This window comes from Coturnix japonica, chromosome 2 (assembly GCF_054131305.1).
Source record: "Coturnix japonica strain WE chromosome 2, WE-NBRP24, whole genome shotgun sequence".
Lineage (NCBI taxonomy): Eukaryota > Metazoa > Chordata > Aves > Galliformes > Phasianidae > Coturnix > Coturnix japonica.
In genome coordinates this window covers 40857103-40880494 of record NC_140664.1, presented here as the reverse complement: position 1 = coordinate 40880494, position 23392 = coordinate 40857103, and the positions used below count along the sequence as shown (strand labels likewise).

At 39.1% G+C, this 23392-nt stretch overlaps 1 protein-coding gene across 5 annotated transcripts in view; it reads right to left on the bottom strand.

Annotated features, from left to right (window-relative positions):
- Positions 1–238: 238 nt before the first annotated feature.
- Positions 239–23392, bottom strand: part of CHST9 (carbohydrate sulfotransferase 9) — an 83109-nt gene continuing 59955 nt past the window's right edge. For 3 of the 5 annotated variants that reach the window (XM_015855499.3, XM_015855498.3, XM_085537481.1), the window contains 2 exons: positions 17311–17348; positions 239–1767 (listed from right to left, as the gene is read on the bottom strand). In XM_015855499.3, the coding sequence (XP_015710985.2) occupies positions 670–1767; positions 17311–17348 (1136 nt within the window). In that variant the 3' untranslated portion in view covers positions 239–669. The remainder of the gene's footprint in view (positions 1768–17310; positions 17349–23392) is intronic. The other 2 variants (XM_085537483.1, XM_085537482.1) reach the window with 1 other exon arrangement.

Below are 23392 nucleotides of genomic sequence, written 5' to 3'. Positions count from 1 at the left end.
AAAGGAGGGTCATGTGTCATCTACAGTACATCAGTCAAAATAGGGTAGTGGACTGTGACTTCAGGTTGCAGGCTTACCCAAACTTATTCTGCTAAACAGCTGAGTTGCTGCATCATTTGTAGTGTTAAGCATCTGTACTAATGACCATCCTCCAATGTAAAACGCTCAGGTCTAAAAGCAGCTGTAGTCTAATGGTAGTCAAACAACCAACTCATACAACTGAGAATCCGCAAACATCTTTAGAAAATTAGCCAATGTTTCTTTATTAATAAGAGACAGAAAGTAAAAAAATGCATTCAAAAATAGTTTCAAAACCAATTTATGAAGCAGACACATCAGAAAGAATCATGCTACTCTGAATGATTTTTTTCTTAAACCATTAAAAGAACTTTAGGTAAGCTAATGTAACATCTGGCTGTGCTACCTCTTCCACAATAACGGTAAAAGCAGCTTTTTCAGGCATTTTACTGCAATTTATGCTGTTTATGGGTCTTCCTTTTTTGGTGCAATTTCTTGTAACTTTATGTCACTTTAGTTTATAAAATCAGCACTAAGTCAACACAGCTCCACTTAGCAGCTACTTTGTTTCCTTTCAGGGGTAGTATCAAAGCAGTTGTTCTCAATCTCAACATGATAAATTTCTAATATAAGCCTGAAGCTATCCCGGTGCTATACAACTGGTGATGTATAATTGAACATTAAATAATCCAAGTAATAGAAGTCGTAGGTCAGCTGTCTCTCCTCCTTAGACAGTTCCTTTAAGTATTGCCTCACTACTTCTGCACTCGTTCTCTCATCAGAGGAATGTCTGTCTTTGAATCTAGGAAACTTTAGCTCAGCTGGAGCACCTACCAGCTGCAAAAAGTAATTGGCGTCTTCTTCCAGAGTTTCAAACTTTCCTATAAAATCATAGTTGATGAGGCAGGGATAGCAGAGCTTACTGACTTGCTCCCAGTGAATGTCCATTCCTACTGGACGATGGGAATCTAACAGATACTGGATAAACTCCTTGAACTTAACTCCTGATCCTGTTTCCAATGCCTCCTTATTTGCATTATGTCTATACTTCTTAATTATTGCCTTCCCAAACACTGGATGGTAATAGCTATTCGGATGTTCAAACTTATCCCTGAAGGCAGATACCAGTCTTTCCAAAGGATCACGTACAAATATAGTCTTGGTGTATGTGTTCAAACGTGTGTATATTCCTTTTAGGTCATAACTGTCCAGTTTCCTTAGGTGCTTTCCATAGTGCACATCATCATGGGAAATATTGCGTACCGAAGTGGCAAGTCCATTGAGGACCATAAGGACCCTTTTCCAGTTGGAGCAGCCTGCTTTTGGCACCTCGCAGTACAGGACCTTGTGCCTGTCCTCCACATAAATTCTTGACACTATGTGCACCAGGTGAGTTCTCAGCTTCTTCATACTGTTGTATTTCTTGCAGAACTCATATAGGAAGGACCTGCGCTTTTCCTGGATGCTATCGACATTCTTCCACTGGTCACCTGTCACCAAAGTCTTGTTCAAAGGGTGCAGCACAGGGGGTAAATACACCTCTTTGAACTGGCTGAAGGGCAACTTGCTGATCTTCTGGTGGTCAGACAGTCCAGGCACCAAGGAGACAGCTACTGCACCAAAAAGGTCAGCTTTACCCTGCCACTGCTGGCTGTCCATGATGGCCACCTCCTGCCTACCAAGTACAGGAGGAATATGCCCGCTCTGCGTCACTCTTCTCTGCGTCTCTGGAGGTGGGAGCATGAAATCCTGTAAACATGGAAAAAAGAAGACCTTAAAATGCAGCCACAGCACAGCTGAGCCCTATCACATTCCGACAGTGGCACAGACAGTGGTGTGCAAGCAAGGTGTCCTAAGTACTACAAACCCTATTTTGAACCAATTGATCAATACACCTAGTTTAGCAGCAGGCTGGGCTAATTACTGGAATTCATACATACCTGGCAGTGCACAGCAGGCCTTCCTGCAAAAGCAAATAGCTTATACCAAATTTTTTAAGACAGATGCAGATATTCCTAACAGGGGTGTTCAGCCTACTCAATGCCTATTACTTTTACACTCCATGAGAGCACTGGTTTAATTACACTGCTGCTAATAGCTTTCTAAACCGAGCCAACTGAGGACAGATGAACCAACTGCTGATGAACCTGCTTCTACCACTGTGAGCTGAAGTCCTTGCCCCCCAGTGGCTGCACAGCCAGTGCTGATATAGGGAACCAAATGAAGGCTACTGAGTAGGTGACATCAGTAGGTTTGAATAGGGTAGAGTGACAGCTGACCCCTCTCCAAAAAGTTTATCTTCCTGATCTCTATGGGTAGGTCACAGAAGCAGAAAGCATAGAACTGCATGCTGATAAAATGTTTGTCATACAGAACCTGAGCTAGCTGTGGTCACAGCCAATAGGGCAAAAATAAGTGTTTTCAAAGCTTATTCCATCTGACTTATTTAAACATCAACATTAATGTCGCCAACTAACTAAACATCAACTAGTGACCCTGCAAAGAATGTAAGAAGATGAGACTTTCCTCCCAAACATTTCTTCCAGCGCCGCCAGCTTCCATGAAATCCATGAGCTGCAGGAACAGCAAAGCTCAGGTCTGCGTTTTGCAGTCAATTTCTCCAAATTATCATGCAAAGACATTCTTGCATCTTAACTATTTCTGTTCTCTCATTCTTGAGTGGATTCTATTGTGTTTACAATAGCTTGCACATTTTTTACTCCTTCCAGCAGGCAAACCTGCAGCACTGGGACATCTGTAAAACTGCCTGTTTCTTTGCATTTCTGAAAGGAAGAATATTGGTCATATTGATGTTTTTAAATATCCCATGGCAAACACCAGATAGCCAGATGGACACCCATACACAGACCATCTGATTTCATACGTCTAACATTTTTGGAAACCCACACAGAAAGATTCTTCTGCCATAAAGTGATTAAACATTTACTGGAAAGTACTGGACTAGCAGACCCAAAGCGTGGCTTTCGGGGGATAGGAAAGTTCACAGACCAACTCAAATAGAGCTGTTAACAATTTAGAGGAACAATGTAAAAAATGGAAATGCATCGAACACAACTTAAATTCCAGTTTGATAAAAAGCCTACAGAAAAAACTGTCAGTTTGAAGGAAAGTTAGCCTATCATCTTGACATGTATTGATTTCCAATGAGACAAACTAATCTGGGGGGTAAGGCCATTGGGTACTGCCACAAGCCACTGACTTAGAAAACATTTGCTTTCATTGAATGGAATAAAATGATTTTTGTACTGGCGAAAGCAATAAAAGAAGAGAGCCATGAAGGACCTGCACACCTAAGAGACTATGTGTCAATGATTTCAGTCTTGCAGAAGGATAACAATTCTTTCAGTTTGGCCTGATCTGTTTTTCTCATATCATCTAATTTTAGTGATCTATTATTTCATGGTTGATGTGTAATAACAGAAGGTAGTGCTGGTACTGAGAGGGGATGACAACAGTGACTGTAGGTTACTGTAGAACCACAGACCTACAAACTATATGTTTTTTCTTTTTTTTTTTTTTTTTTTTTTTTTATTTTTAATCTTAAGAGTAACTTTAAAGGATGAAAATGAAAAATATGGGCTACAGAGCAATCAACACAATACCAGGCTCAGCAGAGACAGGAACAAAGCAATCAACGGTCCTAAATTCATCATTGCAGATCTGGGGTATTTTATAATACAGAAGACAGTCCCCCAAAACTGTGACTGGACTGGGGTACCCTAATGCTGAACAAATTCAGGAGAAGGTCAAGTACCTCATGAATTCCTATGCTACGTAACACTAGTTTAGCAGTCCATTTCTGAGCACACTTCAGTACAAAGACACTTAACCAGAATTTTAAACTAAAGCTGCTAAAATGAGCCCAACTCTTCAGAGGAAGAGTTCAGCTTCCTGAATGAAGCCTATCATCCAGAGCCATTGGAAGATGCTTTGGTTCCACTAGGCCAGAATGGAAGATGAAAGACTGAAAGGTAGGTGGTATGATTTTATCTCATTTCAAAGAGCCCACATGGGATGCAGGACCAACCTCAGAAAATAACCTGAGTTGATACCAGAAGAGCTGTTGATACCAGAAGGGCTGTAATTCAGCCTCAGAAACTGTGAATGCATCTGTATGAATCACTACTAAAGGATTTTTCAAAAGATTAGAAGACTTCGTAGAAAGACGGGCAGAACTATTCAGAGAAAATACAGGAAACACCCTAAAGGGACAACGTGCACAGTGGGAGTCACTTGAAAGGGGCTCCCTCTCAGCAAGACAAGGCAAAAGAAGAACTGGAGAAAAAAAAAAGTCTCCAAACAGAAGGAATAAAAAGACCTGGGGAAAAACAATGGAAGTTCTGAGGGGAAAAAAATATCTAAATAGGTAAAATGCTGCTATATGCTTCCCCTCTCCACTTTCCTTTCTCATTCAGATACACTTCCCAAAGTGAATGAAACAGTAGTGACTAATAAATGTTCTTATAAACTCCATGAGAGGTTGTGTGCTTTCAGTAAATGCCAACTCTAACTTGCTATATTTAAGGATGGGAACAGATAGCAGATAATGATAATTTTCAAAGGCACGTGTAGCTGTTCCACTGCCAACTGTTTCAACTGAAAAATAAAATTAAAAAAAACCCTGATTATACACTTGCCTAAGTATTTAGGCTAGTAGCCTGCAAGGGTAAGATGAACGAAGAGTTGGATCAGGCTTTGCATTTTATGAGAGACACTTAAATAGAAAGTTTTTTGGGAAACTACCTGTTCAGCTAGATGTCGAATAAGCACTGCGGTATTTCTTAAACAAAACTACTTAATTCTGGTATGTTTAACTATAACAACTCAAAATGCTGGGAAAGGATTTTAATGTTTTATAACACCAGGCTTACATGAAGTTAAGTGCTTTCTTTGTCTTTCTCATGGCACCAGTGGTTTTTCAGTGCTTATTTTCCAACACCTTAGAGAACTGAACTTCCACATGCTATGCTGACTTTATTTTGAAGAAGAAATATGAAAATAAGAAAATTAAAAACCAATAGCCATTAAAAAATAAAAATAAAAATAATAAAAAAAAAAAGTATGGTCATTACAATTATCTTCTTAACAGTGCAGCAGCTCACAAACTGATGGGCTTCATTACTTTAGAATACGCCTGAACCAACAGGAAACAAGCAGATAATTCTCTAGCAGTTACTAAATCTGGCTCCAGACCTTCCAATGCAAAGGGTCCTACCAAACTCTTCCAGACATGTGTCTAAGTGCAGGGATGGCCATTCATGGCTTTCTAAAGAAAAGTTAAGTTTGGGAACACAATGGCCACCTTGGATAGAAGCAAGTTTGACTTGAGACACTTGACAATCTGTGCAGCAGGCTGGGCATATTTCATCCAAGAATTAAAATCTGGTGCAGTGTTGCGCCCTCGCCAGTAATTATGTGGAGTGCCGCCACCTTCGTTTGCATTAACATGTTTGAAAGCAAGTTAAGAAATGGCCAGGAGCCTAATTTAGACGAGTGCACACATGACATCTGTATCGCTTTAGTTGGGCAGGAGCAGAAGATAGATTTAAGATTTGTATTCTTTTGAATACAAAGAAAAAAGGAATTTATAAAGAGTGTTAGTTTAATGCTTGACTACTGGAAGGCAATCTATTGAAGCTGCTGAAACATAAGGCTTTTTTATTTTTTTTAGGTCATTAATGGATTTCTTCTGTCATTTTTATTTCTGGAGATTCCTTTCTACTCCCTCATCCAAAAAATGATTTTCCTCACTGTAAAAATAAGTAGCCAATACCTTCTTTTACACACATTGAAATCGTCCTTTCCTTTAATACCTTCACAAGCCACTGGGGTAGAAAAGACTGACTATTGCCAAGAATGCTTAAGACTCATCCAATTACGCTTTGTGGTGGTTTTACAATGCACTTGTGGGATCTCATCTAGACAGTTTGCAATTAGAGCATCCTGCCATGCAAAAAAGATAATGATGTATTGAAAAGGATGATATTCCAGGGCTGATTTGCAAAGATTTAATGGCCTGCAGTGTAGACAGTGCAGTGTTTCCTAAATGTTTTAGTGCTGTTTCTTATTTTTACTAACAAGAGTAATAAAATGAAGTGATCCTAATAGAAAACATAGGACAGAGAACAAAGGAGGAAAGAAATACTCTATTCTATTGTGCTTCTATCTATGTACGAGTCAGATGCATGAAGAGTCTCTTCTGGGACATCTTCTCATTTTTTAAATGTACTCTGTGACTACCTGATAAGTGAGCACAGGGAGAACACCTTCTTGATCCAGGTCTTTAGACGCTGGCAGATTCAGTACCAAAGGACTTCAAAGAAATATCCTCTTACTTGGTTTGGAGATGGGTGTGAGTCTTTGAAAAGGTCATACATATTTTAAGTAAATTGGATTAAGGTTTAAACTAACAAATCTTCCACTGAATTGAACAGTTATGAAGGATTTTTCCAGAATTATAGTAGATGATTCAAATTCTAATTGAAATATGAGGAAAACACAAGGGTCTGTTCAGTATGGGGAAAAGAAGATTGAGAGGAGATCTGATAAATGTTTATAAATGTCTAAAGGGAGATGGGGGCCATCCCTTTAAATGGATGTAGCCAGGCTCTTCACAGTGTTGCACAGGTATAGGAGAAGGAGTAATGGCCTAAAACTTGAACTTAGGAATTTCAGTGCTAACATGTGGAAGACCTTTTTCACAGTAAGGATGACAGAGCACTGGAACAGGCTGCCCAGAGAGACTGTGGAGTCTCCTTCTATGGAGATATGCAAGACTCATTTGGACACCTACCTATGCAGCCTATTGTATGGTACCTCCTTTAGCAGGCAGGATGCCCTCAATGATTTCTTGAGGTCCCTTCTAACACCTGCAATTCTGTGATTCTGTGAAAATTTGTAATGACTCTATCTCCAGTATGCCAGTGAAGCCTGGAACAATTACTACTTTAAGTGTAAAAATGTGTCTAAGTATATATTTGCTATATCCATGTATGCCCACGTTTCCTTAAGCCTGCAAGAAGAATGGAACATCCTCAGCTTTTTTGTGTGTGTGTGCGTGTTAGGAAAGTGTTTGCAAAGCATAATTCAGAGCTATCAGAATCCTCAGCTGCAATGTTACCTCAGCTAATAAGTACATATGCCTACAACTTTCTCATATCACTGAAGCTGCATTGTTTAAAATGTGTAAAGGAAAATCCCCCAAGACCTCCCAATGAAGAGAGTGGCCACAAGTGACAGGCAATGCTGACGAGGTGCCTTGCCTTCTGTGCAATGCAGACAAACCCTAGGATTCATCACCTGTGTTTAAAACAGCTGCTCCAGAGACAGGCACCAGCAACTTCTGTCCTTGCAGTGGGGTAATGAAGTTTTTGCCCTACTTATTTCAGGCAGATCACCATTGCTATATTCCTCACAAGCCAGAGGTATTCCTTGTGACCAGTGCAAGTCCAGTGGAAGTACTTCTGTCAGAGATGTACAGTGTTGCCATGTGGTTTATATGCAATTCCATTATAGAATGAGACAACTGTACTTTGAATTTTTCACAGTTCTTTCTGCCCTGAAATTCTCAAAAGATTAAAAAATAGCAGCAGGCTTCATGTTTCCTCTGGATTAAGATCTAGGAATTTCTTACACAGGGCCACCAGTTGTAATCCCAACAGTTAATAACAATAGATAGAACATACTCCTATGAGATATATATTCCTAAACCTACTTGTACAAAACACCGGTAATATTACTAAATTAGCTTGGGGAAAAGTAAGCTAAATAAAATGAGTATATGAGGTGCTCAGAGTTTCCTACAGAGACTAATGAAGAGACAAACTTCGTATTTTGTAGTTGAAACACAATCAGGTCCAAGGGAGGTACCTGTGAACACAAAGACAGACACAAACAAAAAAAGCTTATAAAAGTAAGAAAAAAACAACACTGAAGATAAGTTTTCATTAACAGATACCAGACATTTTGAGTGCTGCTCTTCAGAACAGTTTTGTGAATCAGTGACTATTGCCCCTTGAATCTATCAGCAGAAAGCTAGGCATCTCACTGCAGCGTGACTGAGAGTTATGCCAAGGGCACAGACAAAGAAGCGTGTGATTCTTAAAAGGTAAGAGGGAAAAGAGGCCTTTTTTTTCTGTCTGTCTTAATTACTTTGTGTTTGGTTTTGTTTGTTTGTTTGTATTTTGTTACTGTTGTTTGTTTGTTTTGCTTTAGTTTTAAATGTAGTATGGCTCAATATCAGGAAATCACAGAATTGCTAAGGCTGGAAAAGACCTCTAAGATCATCTAGTTCATCCATCAGACAGTCACCACCATGACCAGTAACCATGTCTCTCAGTGTCACATCTATCCTGTTCTTGAACACCTCCAGCGACAGTAACTCCTTCTGCAGCCTGTTCCAATGCCTCACCACCCTTTCTGAGAAGAAATTTTTCCAAATATCCAACCGGAACCTCCCCTGGCACTATTTGAACTCACTCCCTCTCATCCTACTGCTGTTACATGGGAGAAGAGGCTGACCCTCATCACACTACAGCCTCATTTCAGGAAGCTGTAAAGAGTGATAAGGTCTCCCGAGTCTTCACTTCTCCAAACTGAACTATCCCAGTTCCTTCAGTTGCTCCTTATAAGACCTGTGCTGAGCTTCCTTGTCATTCTCTGGACACCATCCTGTGCCCTGACCATCTTTCTTATAGTGAGCTGGAGTGGAAAAAATGTGGAGAGCACCACTAGCCTAGAGCTAGTTTTGGAAAACAACCCAGATCCACGGGTCATTGGGAAAGAAGAGAGACCTAGAAAGACAAGATAAACCACAGTCCTGATAATCTTTCCCTTCTCAGTAAAGGGACAGGAAGAACTCATTTTTCTATGCCCAAGAAGTCTATGAGATACTGCTGGCTTGGCACTGGGCTCCCCTCCTCTCCCTGCCTCCAAAGCACAGTCACCCATGCTAATGAGGCAAGACAGTCTGCACCAGCCACTTCAACATGCTGATTCATATGGTCAGCAGCCTGGATGAAGGAAATTAATCTCTAATTTGACTTGTCAATTCTTGTTCAAATCTGGAATTAATTCCCCCCCAGTTTCCACCTTCACAGTCAAAACATGGTTTCTCCAAAACATGTTCAAAATGGGACAGATAATAAAGATCGAGGCACTGTTAATAGAAAAAGTCCCAGTTAAGATGCCATAGTTATCAGAAACTAACAGTTTGTGTGACAGATTAAAAATTCATCAGGACAGTTGCAAGGAAGTACTGAAAAAAAAACACAAATGCCCTCCCTTATTAATAACAAAGAAACCACTGTCAGGTTTGATCAATGGTAATGATAAATTGTTTTCTGGGTAGTGCAATGCCGATGCTACTCCAGAAGCTTTCTGACAATAGTTTAATGGGACTTGTCCTTCGCAGAGTAATTTACAGACTCGTAAATAAGTAGAGATGTTACAACCCAGACCGTCTGTGTTTAGACAGGTGCTGCACCCAGTTTACATGGAGTGCTTCTCTCTAGCTGCGTAGCTAAAATACACCACTGTGAAAGGACAAATTTCAGACTACAGACCATTTACATCACCATATTTAGCCTTACCACATTCCTATGCAGTCACATTCATTTTGGGAATAGGTTGTTCAGTATGTTCAACCAGTATTTAATTCTTAGCTCAGTCCTTCTCCTATGTGTCCACTTAATAAAACCTAAATCAGCCACTGCAGACAGTGACCAGAAAGAAAAATGTTGTGCTAAACCTGCTTAAATAACTTGAAATTCAGAACTGACTCAGACTAAAATGATACCTGTTCAATGAAGAAGAACATCATAAAATTATACTTCAGGGTTCCACTGACTGGTAGGTTTACTATAAGCATATAGAGAGTTTAAATTTGAAGACGACACTTTCAGGCAATCACAAAACATTATATATGGGTCTCTTATTTAAGTTCATTAAATAATGTTATGGTACCTAGTTTCTCATAATTTAAAGCACAGAAGCAAGTCAAGTAATCTAAATAGTATCCTGTGTTGACATGTAATTCTAAAATTCATTAATTCCAAGTGCAAGGTAATTCATATATACAGTCATTTTACAAAGAGGAAAATAAATAATGTCTCTTGCACATTCACAGCTCAAGCCAGATAGGCGTTTTTGAGTACATTTGATATTTTAAACATCTGTTGTTTAAAATAAAGGGGTTGTCACTGGAGGCAAGATACCAACATCTGTTCATCCAGAGGAATTAAGGTCCTTGTCCTGGCAGTTTATGACCAGCACCAACCCTGCATCAGGAAAACTGGATTTTCCTGGGCACTACCTCTATGAAGAGATTCACCGTGTATTTCTCTAGCAGGTGATCTTACTGCTGGCCAAAAGCTGTAGAGGTTTATTAGATCTACAAGATCAGACCAAAACATTGGCTCCAGGGAGTGCTGTAATCAGTGGGTAAACATCCCTCTATAGTTTAATTTTATCTACAGGAGAGATACAACATGGGTCTTAGAGGTAGAATTTCTGGGCTTTTAAAGAGAAGAAAGAGCACAGACTTCCTTATCTCCATCATCTCTGACTCAGTTTTCACAGATATCCCAACAGCATTTTAAGACCTCTCAATATACCCGTACCTCTTTCAGTCCAAACTGGCAGGTGCCAGTTTTCCCAACAAGTTGGTCATTTCTGGGTCCCCAACACACCAATATAAGTGAACAGGCTGGCTCAGTGCTGCTGACACTGGGGCACATCTGCACCCACAGAGCAACAATCCTATTGGGCTCAGCTAGCTCCACTGTAAGGTGATGAATGACCAGAGGTTACTGCAGACCTGGACTTCATGGTACAATTTCAGTACATCAGATTCCTTCCTAACCTGCCCACACAAGCTACAGTGAAGACAGCTACTTAAAGAGTTACTTAGATGTTTATTTTGAGTAGCCAAATGCAGAGTTTGGATGCCTGTTAAGATATCTGGAACAATAACGGGACAAAGATATACTGTGAAACAATGGATCATAAGCTCAAAAGGCTTTAAATAAACCAAATGGTTTCCACCAATTGCTTTAAGGTATTACTTTAGCTGCAGACATCAAGCTACATGCAAACTGTTCACCAAGCCGTTCTCACAAGCAGTGAGACAAGCGGTGGCATAGTTTTGCAGGGATTTCAGTCACATTTCCTTACCATCTCCCAGGTCAACATTTCCACTTTCTGCCTATACCTAACTGGTAGAAGTTGTCCATGTGAATGCAGTGGTTCACCAGCTGTATTCCCGCTTGCTGCCCAACCCCCTGCCCTCACCTGAAACGAGTAAGGGATACGATCTTCTGTCTTTCTTTCAGAAAGGACAATTTTTTCCCCTCTTCTTTTGCAACTGTGTCAAAGTTGGCTAAAATTGGCTTTGGTTTCAAGCCTTACTGCAGGAGGACTGACAAGGAGAGGGCCTGGCAGCGTGAGTGGAGAGGTCTCCTCATGGAACCAGGGCTGTTTACAAGCAGAGACATGTAAAAATGAAGATGAATAAACAAGTGAACTCCTTCCCCATAGAGAAAAAAAAAAAAAAAAAAAAAAAAAAAAAAAAGCCTGTAATTTAGTGCTGTGCTTCTGCATATATGGCAATATTTCTCTCATTAGTGGCTGTGTTAAGATCCACAGGGACTTTCTGCTGGTAAACAGAATCCATTTCCATCTTGTCTGCAGGTAAACACACTTATCTTCCAACATAAACAAGACATCGTGCTCTTTTAGAAACAGTAAGAAAGGTTTCAAATGAAACTAGGCTCAGTCAAAGAATATTAATGTATATTCAGGCATGAAGAATTCAATTTCCCCAAAATTGCTTTGGAAGAGGCGGTAAGATCTCCAGAGGTCTTAAAACACTTTCTATTCAATCACAATCAACATTATATTCAAATTAGATGACTTTATTGGTAAACAAAAAAAACAAAAAAACAAAAAAAAACAAATGTATACAGCCCTCTACGTTGACAGACACCTCAAATCTGTATTTGTCAACATTCATACACTTTTAAATAAATTCATGTGTTCAGTCTTACGAAAATAACCATTAATACTTGAGAATTGATTACAATAATAAATTACCGTGGAACAAAATAGGCTCTGAATTTACAAAGGGAATTATTTGCTGCATACTCCCTCTTGACACTAAATGGAAGGTAATATATCCTGTTTTCACAGGAGGGAACAAAGTCGCATTTATGACAGGTAAAAGAAAATACTCCTGTTTATTCTGTGGAAGTTTTTTGGTCTAGCTGTCCTCTTGGTATGCGTGTCAGTGGTGTTACAGATCATCAGTGCGCCACCCAAACACTAACTAGTTCAACCACTGTCCTTCTCTAAAGCAGAGGAATGATTAGAAAGGACTGTGCTGCAATTAAGGGCAGATGCATGGGCCAGAACCACAGTGTTTGGTGTGTAACTTGGAGAAAGTTTTTGACCTTCACACTTCATTTTTCAATGTCTGCAAAACAACAAAAGATAATAATTGCCTACCCCATGTGAATATTGTGATTTCCAATTTCTGATTAACACTGGTAAAAAAAAAACAAAAAAACAAAAACACACACACACAAAAAAAAACCAACCAAAAAAACAACATGACATTTTACAGAGTGAGAAGGGACTGCCAGAAAGCTGAGGGTCAGGACTGCAACCCAGCTTCTCAGCCATTCTGCCTTTCATTCCTCAAATCTCATGTCACCCCTTTCATCACCTATGCTCAGTGTTCAAACTTATTCTCAGCTTGTTGAATAGTCCAATTGTTGCTTTTACCACAAGAACAATTCTTAATAAAATATATTCTCATCTATGCACACTGAATATATATTCCTATTTATACAGTCCAAGAAACGGTTTAATAGAATCAAGAATGTCTTCCTCCAAAAGTATACTGAAAAGGTTCTCAAATAAAAGTGTCTGCTATTCCTTTTTGAGTAATATTCTTCCCTCATTTTTTTGAGATTCATCATCTCAGTACTATGCAATACTTCACAAGTGAATGAATATCATTTATCTAAACTTGTAGATACCAGTATTAGAATCAGATCCAGTCAGCATGGAAGACAAAAAAGCATTAAGTGCATAGCAAACCTGAACAAGTTTTCCTATTTATTTTTTGTATCTGATCACATATGAGATATCCCCAGAGTGTTGTGCTGTCATTCATGGAGACCTCCACATACTTGTGAAAGTGGTAAATAGAACCTCATGAAATTCAGCAGCAGGAAACACAAAGTGCACCTCCAGGGGAGAACAACCCCAGGGCTGTTAAGTCTAGGGAAGAGGAGGCTGAGGGGAGACCTCATTGCTCTCTTCAAATACCTGAAAGGTGATTACAGCGAGGGTGGAGCTGCTCTCTTCTCACTGGTGACAGGTGACAGGATGAGGGGAAATGGCCTCAAGTCGCAACAGGGTAAGTTTAGGTTGGATATCAGGAAAAACTTCCTTACTGAAAGGGTTGTTAAGCACTGGAATAGGCTCCCCAGGGAGGTAGTTGAGCTACCATCCTTGGATGTGTTTAAAAAACATTTGGATGTGGTGCTCAGGGACATGATTTAGAGGAGGGTTATTAGAGTTAAGATAGTATGGTTAGGTTGCGATTGGACTTGATGATCCTTAAAGGTCTTTTCCAACTGAGCAATTTTATGATTCTATGAACCCCATGCCCTCTTACAAGCTGGGGGCTGACTGTCTGGAAAAGGACCTGGGGGTTTTGGTCCTGATCATGAGCCAGCAGTGTGCCTTCATGGCAAAGGTATCTGGCAAAGCATTAGGCAGAGGCACTGGTGAGGAAGACACAAGGTGAACAGGAAACAAGTCAGTGGGCATTAATTATAACAGGAAATGTCACTTGCATATAAGAAAATGCTTTTCCTCTGCAAGGGTACTGAACACAGACAGATTCCTAAAGAGACTGTGGTGTCTCCATCCAGGAAGATACTCCAAAACCAGACATAGTCCTGGGCAACCTGCTCTTGCTGACTCTGCTTTGAATAAGGGGGAGTTGGACCAGATTACCTCCAGAGATACCATCCAGCCTCAACTATTATGGGACTCTATGAAGAATATGAAAGCATTCCCTTTGTTTAGTGGGATAAAATGCAGTAGCTCTTTTGATTGCTTTCAACATTCTAAGTTTGGGGGAACAAAGTAACACTGAAAAATATGACCTGAAAGCAAGAGAGACTGTACTTAAAAGCCACTATACACAGATTGAGCTTATCCTAGCTAGGTCATCTAACGGGATGAAAAGGAGAGGGGAGAGTACCACAGTAGACCTCAGCACTAATTAAGGAAAAGAAATTGGACTGGTCTGTTTTTTTCCATCTTGACATAAATTTATTATACCACACTGATACCTAATACCTGAAAAATGCATGAGTCACTCCCCAACATGGTCTGCACAATAATCTTACATTGACAGTTAAGAGGAGTTTGAGGTTTTTTTTTTTCACTTCTTTACTTTGGCAGATGTACAGTTACTCCTCATTCAAGCCTAGGTCTAAGAGGTATGTTGCTACATTACAGCACTTTCTGCGATATTGTACCTCCCCAACCCCATGTGCAGAATGGGAAATCCCCTGTGACAGAGACATTAAAAGAACGATACAACATTCAAGACAGTTCACCTTGAGGTAAGAACTCTAATGGGGCAAAAATGATAGGACATATTTTGAAGCACTTCCAACAGCCTCCTGACCCAACTAACAATTTCACCACAAAAGAGACAAACACCCGAAATTTTTACCCAGAAGTCTGACCACACAAACAACTTCAGCTTCAAAATGCAAGTATGGATAAAGATAGTGCCTCAGAGCTTCTAGGAAGCACTAGGCAAAACCACATGTAGAAGTATATATGAAGACCACGACGCAGACAGACCTGAGTGGCAAGGCTGAGCTGCCTTCAGACTCTGACTGGCAGTCTGCAATGTGTCTTATAGCTGATACGCTCACAGAGTTAAAAGCGCAATGTCTGTTTGTGCCTCCTTGCATTTCCTGTAGCAGTAGTTAACATTCTACAGCTAATCGCGCTGTAGATTGGTGCTAGGATTTACCCTGAAGTTGCAAAGGTAGTTACAAAGACTGGATGACCTGATGTTACACAAACATTTAACACTGAAACCACAAAAGGGTGCTTAAGGAAAACCAACAGATACCTTATGATGAAAGTGAACAAGAGACCATGAAAGTGATAACTGTGGACAGTGGGGTTGGGAAACAGATACTATCATCATCATATGTTTGTATAGTATTTTTCCAAATTTGTTTAGACTTTAGAAGGAGTTAAGAACCATGAAGAAAAATCAGTGGTGTTTAACATGTCTGAAGTCCCAAACTCCCATATTTATCCATTCGTCAACCCTACCCTGTTTCACTTGGTTCTCAACAAGACATCTCCTGCCACTTGCCCCTTTGCACTCCTGCTCCTGTTGAGTTTTCTGAGTACTGAGATTTCTGGCAGCCAGTTTAACTCAGTGCTGCTTCATTGGCATGAAAGACAACCACAAGACATTAAGCCACAAAAGTACCTCATCCTGCATATAAAATATCTGATTCAGTGCAGGGAAAAGAACCTTCTCAGGGGAGGTACTCCATTAAGATCAACTTTAATTTAAACCTTTTTACTGAAGTAGTATTGAATCATACATGCAGTGCCTCTGCAATAGCATTAGAAGTTAGATACTTGGAGATAAAATAATTTTCTAAAACTTTCTTCCATTTCCTGGAAGTCCAAAGGAAGTTAGTTTCGAATTGAGCATCACCAACTTCACTGGTATCCACTTTAAAATGACCATCCCCAAATCAACTTTTTATAGCTTTATCTGGGTGCAGTCTTCACATATGACAGTAATGGAATTTTACTGAAGAATTAGATGTTTGTTAGCTAACTGCATGGAGACAGAGCAGCTCAGCAGCTTGAGAAGTCAGTGGCATGCAGGAGAAGACTGAGATCAGGTACACAAAACATGGGACCCCGTCCACCTTTTGCAACTACAACAAACATCCTTTTTATCACAACCTACTCTTCCTCAGTGAAGGACAATGTCCTCTACTGAGCTGATTCTGTCACAGGGGAACAGTACAGAGTTATATCTCCAAAAAGCCATCCACAACCTTGTCAATGTCGTCTCAAGTTGTATTCCAAAAATACAACTGCCCCCCCTTCTGGCCAATAAGGACATCCCAAAATGTTTTGCCAGGCATTTCAAGCTAATTTTCAAATGCAATTTAGTTTATAAATGTTAATTAGTCTTCTTTTAGGATACAAACTCCCAATCAAAGCACAGAACTTCCATTAACTTTCAGAACATTTTAACATTTATTTAGGAAAAAACCCAAAGATTATTCTCTGCTTGATGGAATGATAAATTTAGGGGTAAATATGTTTACTCTTTAATTGTTTGAGATAACAGGGAGAACCCAACAGCTCTAATGGAACAAAGCTATGGTTATTAGTTGATTTCGCACAGGCGAAAGCTTCACACAGGCTTCCTGACTGGAAGGTCCCTACTTGGCAAGGAGATATGCCAGGTCAAGACACTGTATTTGAGTGACTTTTGTATAATGCTGTGCCATGGCAGAGGAAATGCTGTCAAAGCCAAGCTGTGCACAGCTACCTTGGGTGGTCAGTCACCTAATGGGCTAGTCCTCCACCTAGATCATCAGATAATGGCCAGGTATGATGCAGATGCCTCCACTTATGACTCAGAAGGAAGATTACTTAATGGAGGACTATTGCAGAAATATCAACATTTTAGCGATTGCTTCTTGAGCAACTTACAAATAAATCTCACAAACAGTACAAATACCCACTTATATAGCATTCAGGTAACAGCATTCAGTAAGAGAACGTGGACTTGTGAAACTCTAACACACCATTTCTTTACAAGTCAAGTCCTTTTAAGAGCATATTCTTTAGGAAAGCTATGTCTTTCCCCTTCTCAACATGGCTAAGGGAAATTTTACTTCAGTATAGTTTCTTGTATCCTTTTCATGATGCTAAGACACTAACAAAATGATACATAATGATGATCTTCAAAACAGTTACTCCCAGCTGATTCAGTAAGAAGGACAAGATAAAACCCACCTCCCCAATTACTTTCACAGTTTAGTGAGACCTCAGGAAAATTCACAGCAGAGATGAAACCCCAACATACCTATGTAGTTTGTATCAGCCTGTCCAGTAAAGTTCTCTTTGTAATTCCTACAATTCTTCTACACAAAAAGTTAAATAACAAAAAGTATGGAAGTGTCAAAATACCTGAATAGTTATCTGTTGCTGCAATTTTTCTCCAGACACTGAAAAACAAAGAAAATAATTAGTTTGACATATTTCAATGAATATGATAACATACACACACAAGAAACACCGCAGTCAGGAAAAACGAAGGAAAAAAGTTGAATGTTATAATTAAGAAACAGAGTTTAACATGTACAAACAACTTGTAACTTCTAAATGGAGATCCACATTAAGTAAAAGGAAAAAACAAGCTCCTCTTGATCAAAATGTCATAAAAATGAGACTGACACAGGTATTCAGTTTTGCTAATCCTGTACCCTACAAGGAATTACAACATACAAAGCGAAGACAATAAATTTCAAACACGTGCTTATGAAGTATCTTAATTAATGCTGTGAGATGCACTGCTGCACATACACATGCCTGAGAGACTGGCAGCATCCAGCTCAGGATTTGAGCATCTGAGGAGAAAAGCAGCTTCTGTTGTTACCTTAAGATAAAATGATGTGCCTGTGTCATGACTGGGGCTTGGCACCAGCTGGTTCAAGGTAAAAATTCTATTCTGATAATATCCACAAAGTGATGAGCTGAATTATGGTCTTGCTCCCTTATCCTGGCCTTCTGAAGCACTCTTCAGTGTGCTCCTAGAGATGTGAGCAAACTGAAGACAAAACATCGCTTTCCTACAGTCATCTGTGACCCCAGCAGCAATGATGTCTCAGACCTATTCTTTCAGATCAAAAGTGATTTTGCTTAATTTACTGTTTCCATGCACTAGTTGTCAAAAAGGCAGCTGGTATCAATTACTCTCTCTTTGGTACAGGAGACCATCCACACGTGTTGGGGAAATTCACAAATCTGGTAAAGTTACATGTACCCACCAGAGTGGTTTTTGGTTTTGTTTTATTTTTTAAGTAATAACGATAGAACACTATTTACAACATGTTAGTAACACAATTAACTGCCAGGGGAGCCTGTTTCTGCCTAACACAGATGGTTGCCTCCTTCAGCACAAGAAACGATGTTCCATTTCAACAGAATTTCTTTGTCCTGATGTGTGTGGCACAAGGCAGAAGCTTTGAAATGAAATGAAAATATTTAAAATAATAAAACACACTCACATCTAAAGGAAAATGTTCTTCCCTACTGGTTGCTGAGATTTCTCCTATTTTCAAGGAAAGCAATACAGATAACTCAGATAGAAACAATTACTTCAGGCTATGTTGTAAGATTGTCATGATAATTATTTCCTGCATGCTTCTGTTCTGCTTTTGTTTGCTAAATATAAAAACAATGCATTTTTTTCCCCCTCATCTAACAAAAAATACCACCCAAAAACCTACTGTTTTGGGAAGAATTCCCCAAATGTATTTCTTTATTCACTGACATCGTCTCTGGAAGTAACAGAATTGATTCCTGGAACTCATTTTTAACCAAATACATTGTTGGTAATAGAAGGAGTATTTGTTTTTAGCATTCTGTAATGATATACAAGTTGCTAGGAAAGCACAGTGCTTGAAATCTCTGGTTAGATCAACACTATTTTGCTCAAAGGTTTGTGGACTTTGAATACTGATGCTTTCCTGTTTCCCAGTACATTTGTTTTTAGGCTATTTTGATTCACTTTAAAGGAATTTTAATAACTTTCTATTGACAACATGGACAGCTGGTCTTGAGAATTAGTGAAAATTCACTTGCTGACTGAGGAAGGAAGTGACATCAATGAGTTTCTAAAGTCAGCCCAGAGGGAAAAGTGCACTCCGTGAAGAGTAGCCTTTCATGCCACTGCATTATTGCCAGTGATGTCTCAAGATGCAAATTGCATTTTCAATCAAACTTGTGACTTCTACCTCAAACAAATACAAAAATGAACAGGAAGACTGCGGAAGCCCTCTGTGGCCACTTTCAACACAGCTAAGCTAGAAGTGAAGAAGAATTTATGCAGTTCTTTATTCATCCTTAGTTCTCTTTTTCACCAATTTAAATACCACAGTAACAAGGAGAAGGAAGTTGCCAATATCGCTATATGATACAATAGCAATGATGACTTGGGATAAACAGGACAGAGATTGACTAGGCTGCTAAGGACAGCAGAGAGATCAAATTCAAGGTCACCGGCAAATTGAATATTGTGTTCCCCATTTATTCGTTAGATGATCCTTGTCATCATCATGGAACAACTATGTGAATTTGGCACAGTCAGCAGTTATGCTCAGAGGGGGCCAAGATTTGTAGTAACAGAGATGCTGCAAATGAGGGTGGAAATACATTGGCACCATTATTTCAGGAAGCTTGCAAAGTCTTGCTGTGTGCTGTACTTCTGTTTTAAGGAGAAAATCTAAAATAAAAAATAAAAAAACATGAATGCAATAAACACTATCTTCATTTTACTTAGCATGACTAGTCTCTTATATCCTTCTTAGCAAGAAGGATATAAGATATCAATCCTTCTTGATCACTGGTAACAGATGATCAGTAAGCTTAAGCCATATTCTTTAAAGACCAACAATTATTAAATAGAAAAGCCTGGCTTTTTTTTTTTTTTTTTTTTTTTTTAATAATTTTTTTGCAAAGCAAAAGAATGTCAGACCTACAGCTTTTAGCTGACAACTAACAGCATGACACGAGGAAGTTCTGCCATTGTGGTCACTTGGGGTGACAGCCATTATTCACCTGAATGACTCAACAAGTTCCATTAGGGAACAAGGTCCAAATTGAAAGGATGATGCAATGGGACACTGATAGAACTAGAACCATCAGAACATGCCAGTCAGTCCCAGAGGCAACACCTGCATTAGTGTTATGACATACATAAAATTCTTGAGATTTGCCAGACATTTCATTACCTGCAGGCTTTCAGATGCTAAGTTCAAAATTTACAACAACATTTCTACAGCCACTGAAAACATCAGCTAACTGGGGAGTTTACAGCTGTTTGGAAATTTATGCAAAAGCTATCCAGCAGACAGTCCACACAGTCCATACAGAAACACCTTCTGCAGCACGAGTTGGTCAACATTCCCTCATGTTTCTCCTGAAATATATATATATATGTGTGTGTGTGTATATATATATATATACATATATATATATATATATATATATATATAGTAAAGTGCTCAGTAGAGTTTTATGACCAGATATTATAATGTAACCCAGTCAAATGGCCTCCATCAAAGACAACTACACTCAACTGTTGCACTGAATCAAAAGAACTGTGTTCACCAGTATGAACTGCAATTCCTATTTACTGAGGTTCTGCTCTCCTGCCATACTAACTGAGAAGAAACTGGTGCAACTGAGACTGAACATTTGTTGAAATCTGGAAGTGGAGACACAAATCTCCCTCAATTCATTTATAGTGATTTTCTTTTGTCTTGCTAATCACAAAAAAGCATAAAACAGTACCTTTACATGGTTCGGGGTGATTGAGATAAATGGCTTTCTTGGGCTAACCTCAAGCTGTATCACTTCAGGAAAAGAAAAAAAAATTACAGCAAACATTCTTTAAAAGATTTCTGTGTATTTTCAACCACTAATTAGTACACTAATTCCTGTTTCCAGGGCAAGTTGGGTTTTTTTTTTTTTTTTTTTTGCTTATTTGTTCTTGAACAGAATACTACCTTACAGAAAGGACTAAGGTACATTTTGTAATGCAAGTGACCACTGCAAGACACAGGAACATGTCCTAACTGATGCTGCCATGAGTGAGGAACTGCAACATGGACTCCTCATCTTTACGTGCTCAACCTACACAGAGAACAACACAGCTATGCGCACTGTGCCCTGCTTACCTCCATACAAAGGAATGTGATATTTGTGCAGGTTTACAGATTAATCTGCTGTAATTCCTTTTAATGTTAAACTTCTTCCAGCTCAAATATAATTAACATCACCCAGGTACAAAAGATTGATTGGAAATATGAGTACGCTCCAACAGAACAAATAACAGCTTGATGCTATTTCTTATGTTCAAATAGTTGGATACATTAAGGATTTTGACAGCATGTTTGTTCCCTAAGTTTATAGCGAAGGGAAAAAAAAGTTTCATTTCAAAAGGCAAAAGAATACTACTGCATTTAATTAGTGTAAAATCCCTGAAATACACAGATCTGCCAATTTATGTGACATGACTGCTGCAAGTCCTGGCAACAAAGGATATAGTTTCTTTTATACCTCCCCCCCCCTAATCAAATCCTAATTTATTCCTTAAACAAGAGAGGACCCTCAGCCTTGCCCTAAAACAGACACATTCATAATCTAGAACAGCCATATCCACTTAGCTATGAGGGGAATGGCACTAAAGGAAATCAGTTTTTTGGTTTTTATTTTTATAGATCTAAATAAACACAGATGCAGTGTATTTGTTTATGATCCTCTCCACTTTCCTTACTGGTTTCTTAACCTGCTAGAGCAGTGAAAGGAAACCAAAACATGCACTTACAAAACTTTTGAAGGAATTTCCAATGGCACCAGAGCCTGAGGAAGAAACACCTACATTTATTTTTCAGACTTGTAACTGAGAAGACGTTACTGTAACAGATTAACTTCAGAACATACCTGTAACTTAACACACAAAGATTAAAATAATTAGGACAGAAACATGCATTTCATACACTTTAACTGTTGGTTCTCTAGGACATGCAAGCCACACAGGCATCACATTTTCCTCCCCATATAGAATTCAGAAATGCAAAACCGTTTGGTTACAGCACTTTCTTCAAAACATGGGTGAGATTAGTCTTGCACCTGTGATAATTATGCAACTGACTACGGTTACAGTGGCCTAAAATGTATTAATCGTATCTTCATGGTATTGCATAATCCCTTCTCAGCTGTCACAAAGCCAACTCATAAGTTGCCCTGGCAGTGAGAAATAGAAATTCAAGCTGATACTGATTGAAGCAAATGAAAGAAAGTTGGCCATCTCAAAACATGGAAATCCTCATAGCACTCCAAGGTCTCCCAAGGTAATTTTTCATGATCACTTTTGATATGAAAATAGACCTTTAATTGTCAGTCTCTAATAAGGATGCAGAACTGTTCTCTGGTAGGTTCAAAGGACCTCGGGAAACTAAACATTTACGAAAGCTCCAGCAGTCCAATGTCTCGTGCTGATTAACATTCACCATTCAGTTTCCACCTAACAAAGTCCTATCAAAAAGAAACCTCAAAGGGAAAAAAAATGTTCCTGGCCTGGCTAAGAAACATTAGCATTAACAGGACTGAGGGCCTTAATTCATTAGTTCTGTTGTGCATAAAAAAGAGGGGGAGGTGCAATTCAAATCCATTTTTTAGCCAAATACTGCATTAGCTAACATTGTATAACTATACTTACAGCAAGGAGACAGAGATGATAGAAGTTAATAAAAATATGAGTTTTACCTGCCCTCTATCTCATCAACACTGACAAAAACTTTCAAGTGATACAGAACTGCCAGCATGCTCACCAACGCAAGTAGTAGGCAGGCATATTTACCTGCTTTCTTCTAGCTGGTTATACTCTGTATTTCTAAGAAATGAGAAAACGAACATTTGACACTTTGTTCCTTTAAGGATGGAAGATTTGACATGATAGAAACATGCCAGACAGCACATTTGTTTTTAGTATAAACAAAATATTGATATCATGCTTTGGATGGTTTCCAAGTCAATGCTGTGTATATTTTCATTGCCTGTTTGGCATTCATCTTGTATCTAGCAATAAGAATAGCTGGTCTCAGTTTTGTTTCACAGCTTACTGTGCAAATGCTTTGAAATGTTTTGTCTTTTATCCAGCCATTTCACCAGTTACTCAGACTCCTGCTCTACTAAGGAACCAAATGGAGCAAATCATATATTCCTACTCATCTGCAATTATGCCAGCAAAGATCAGTAAATTATGGCTTAGTAGGCACATTTCTTCACTTGATCACAGCATGTTCCAGATCCTAAGGTAGAAACTTCCCCAGTTCTCATGCTGCAAGGGCTGATGGACTTCCATTTTGAATTGGATGGACCACCAGCCTTTACTTCCATGTTGCTAGCTACATGCAAAGCTTTATTATACAGTGATTATCTAAAGCATAGATCACAATGTGCTAAAATGTCTCCAACTATGCTA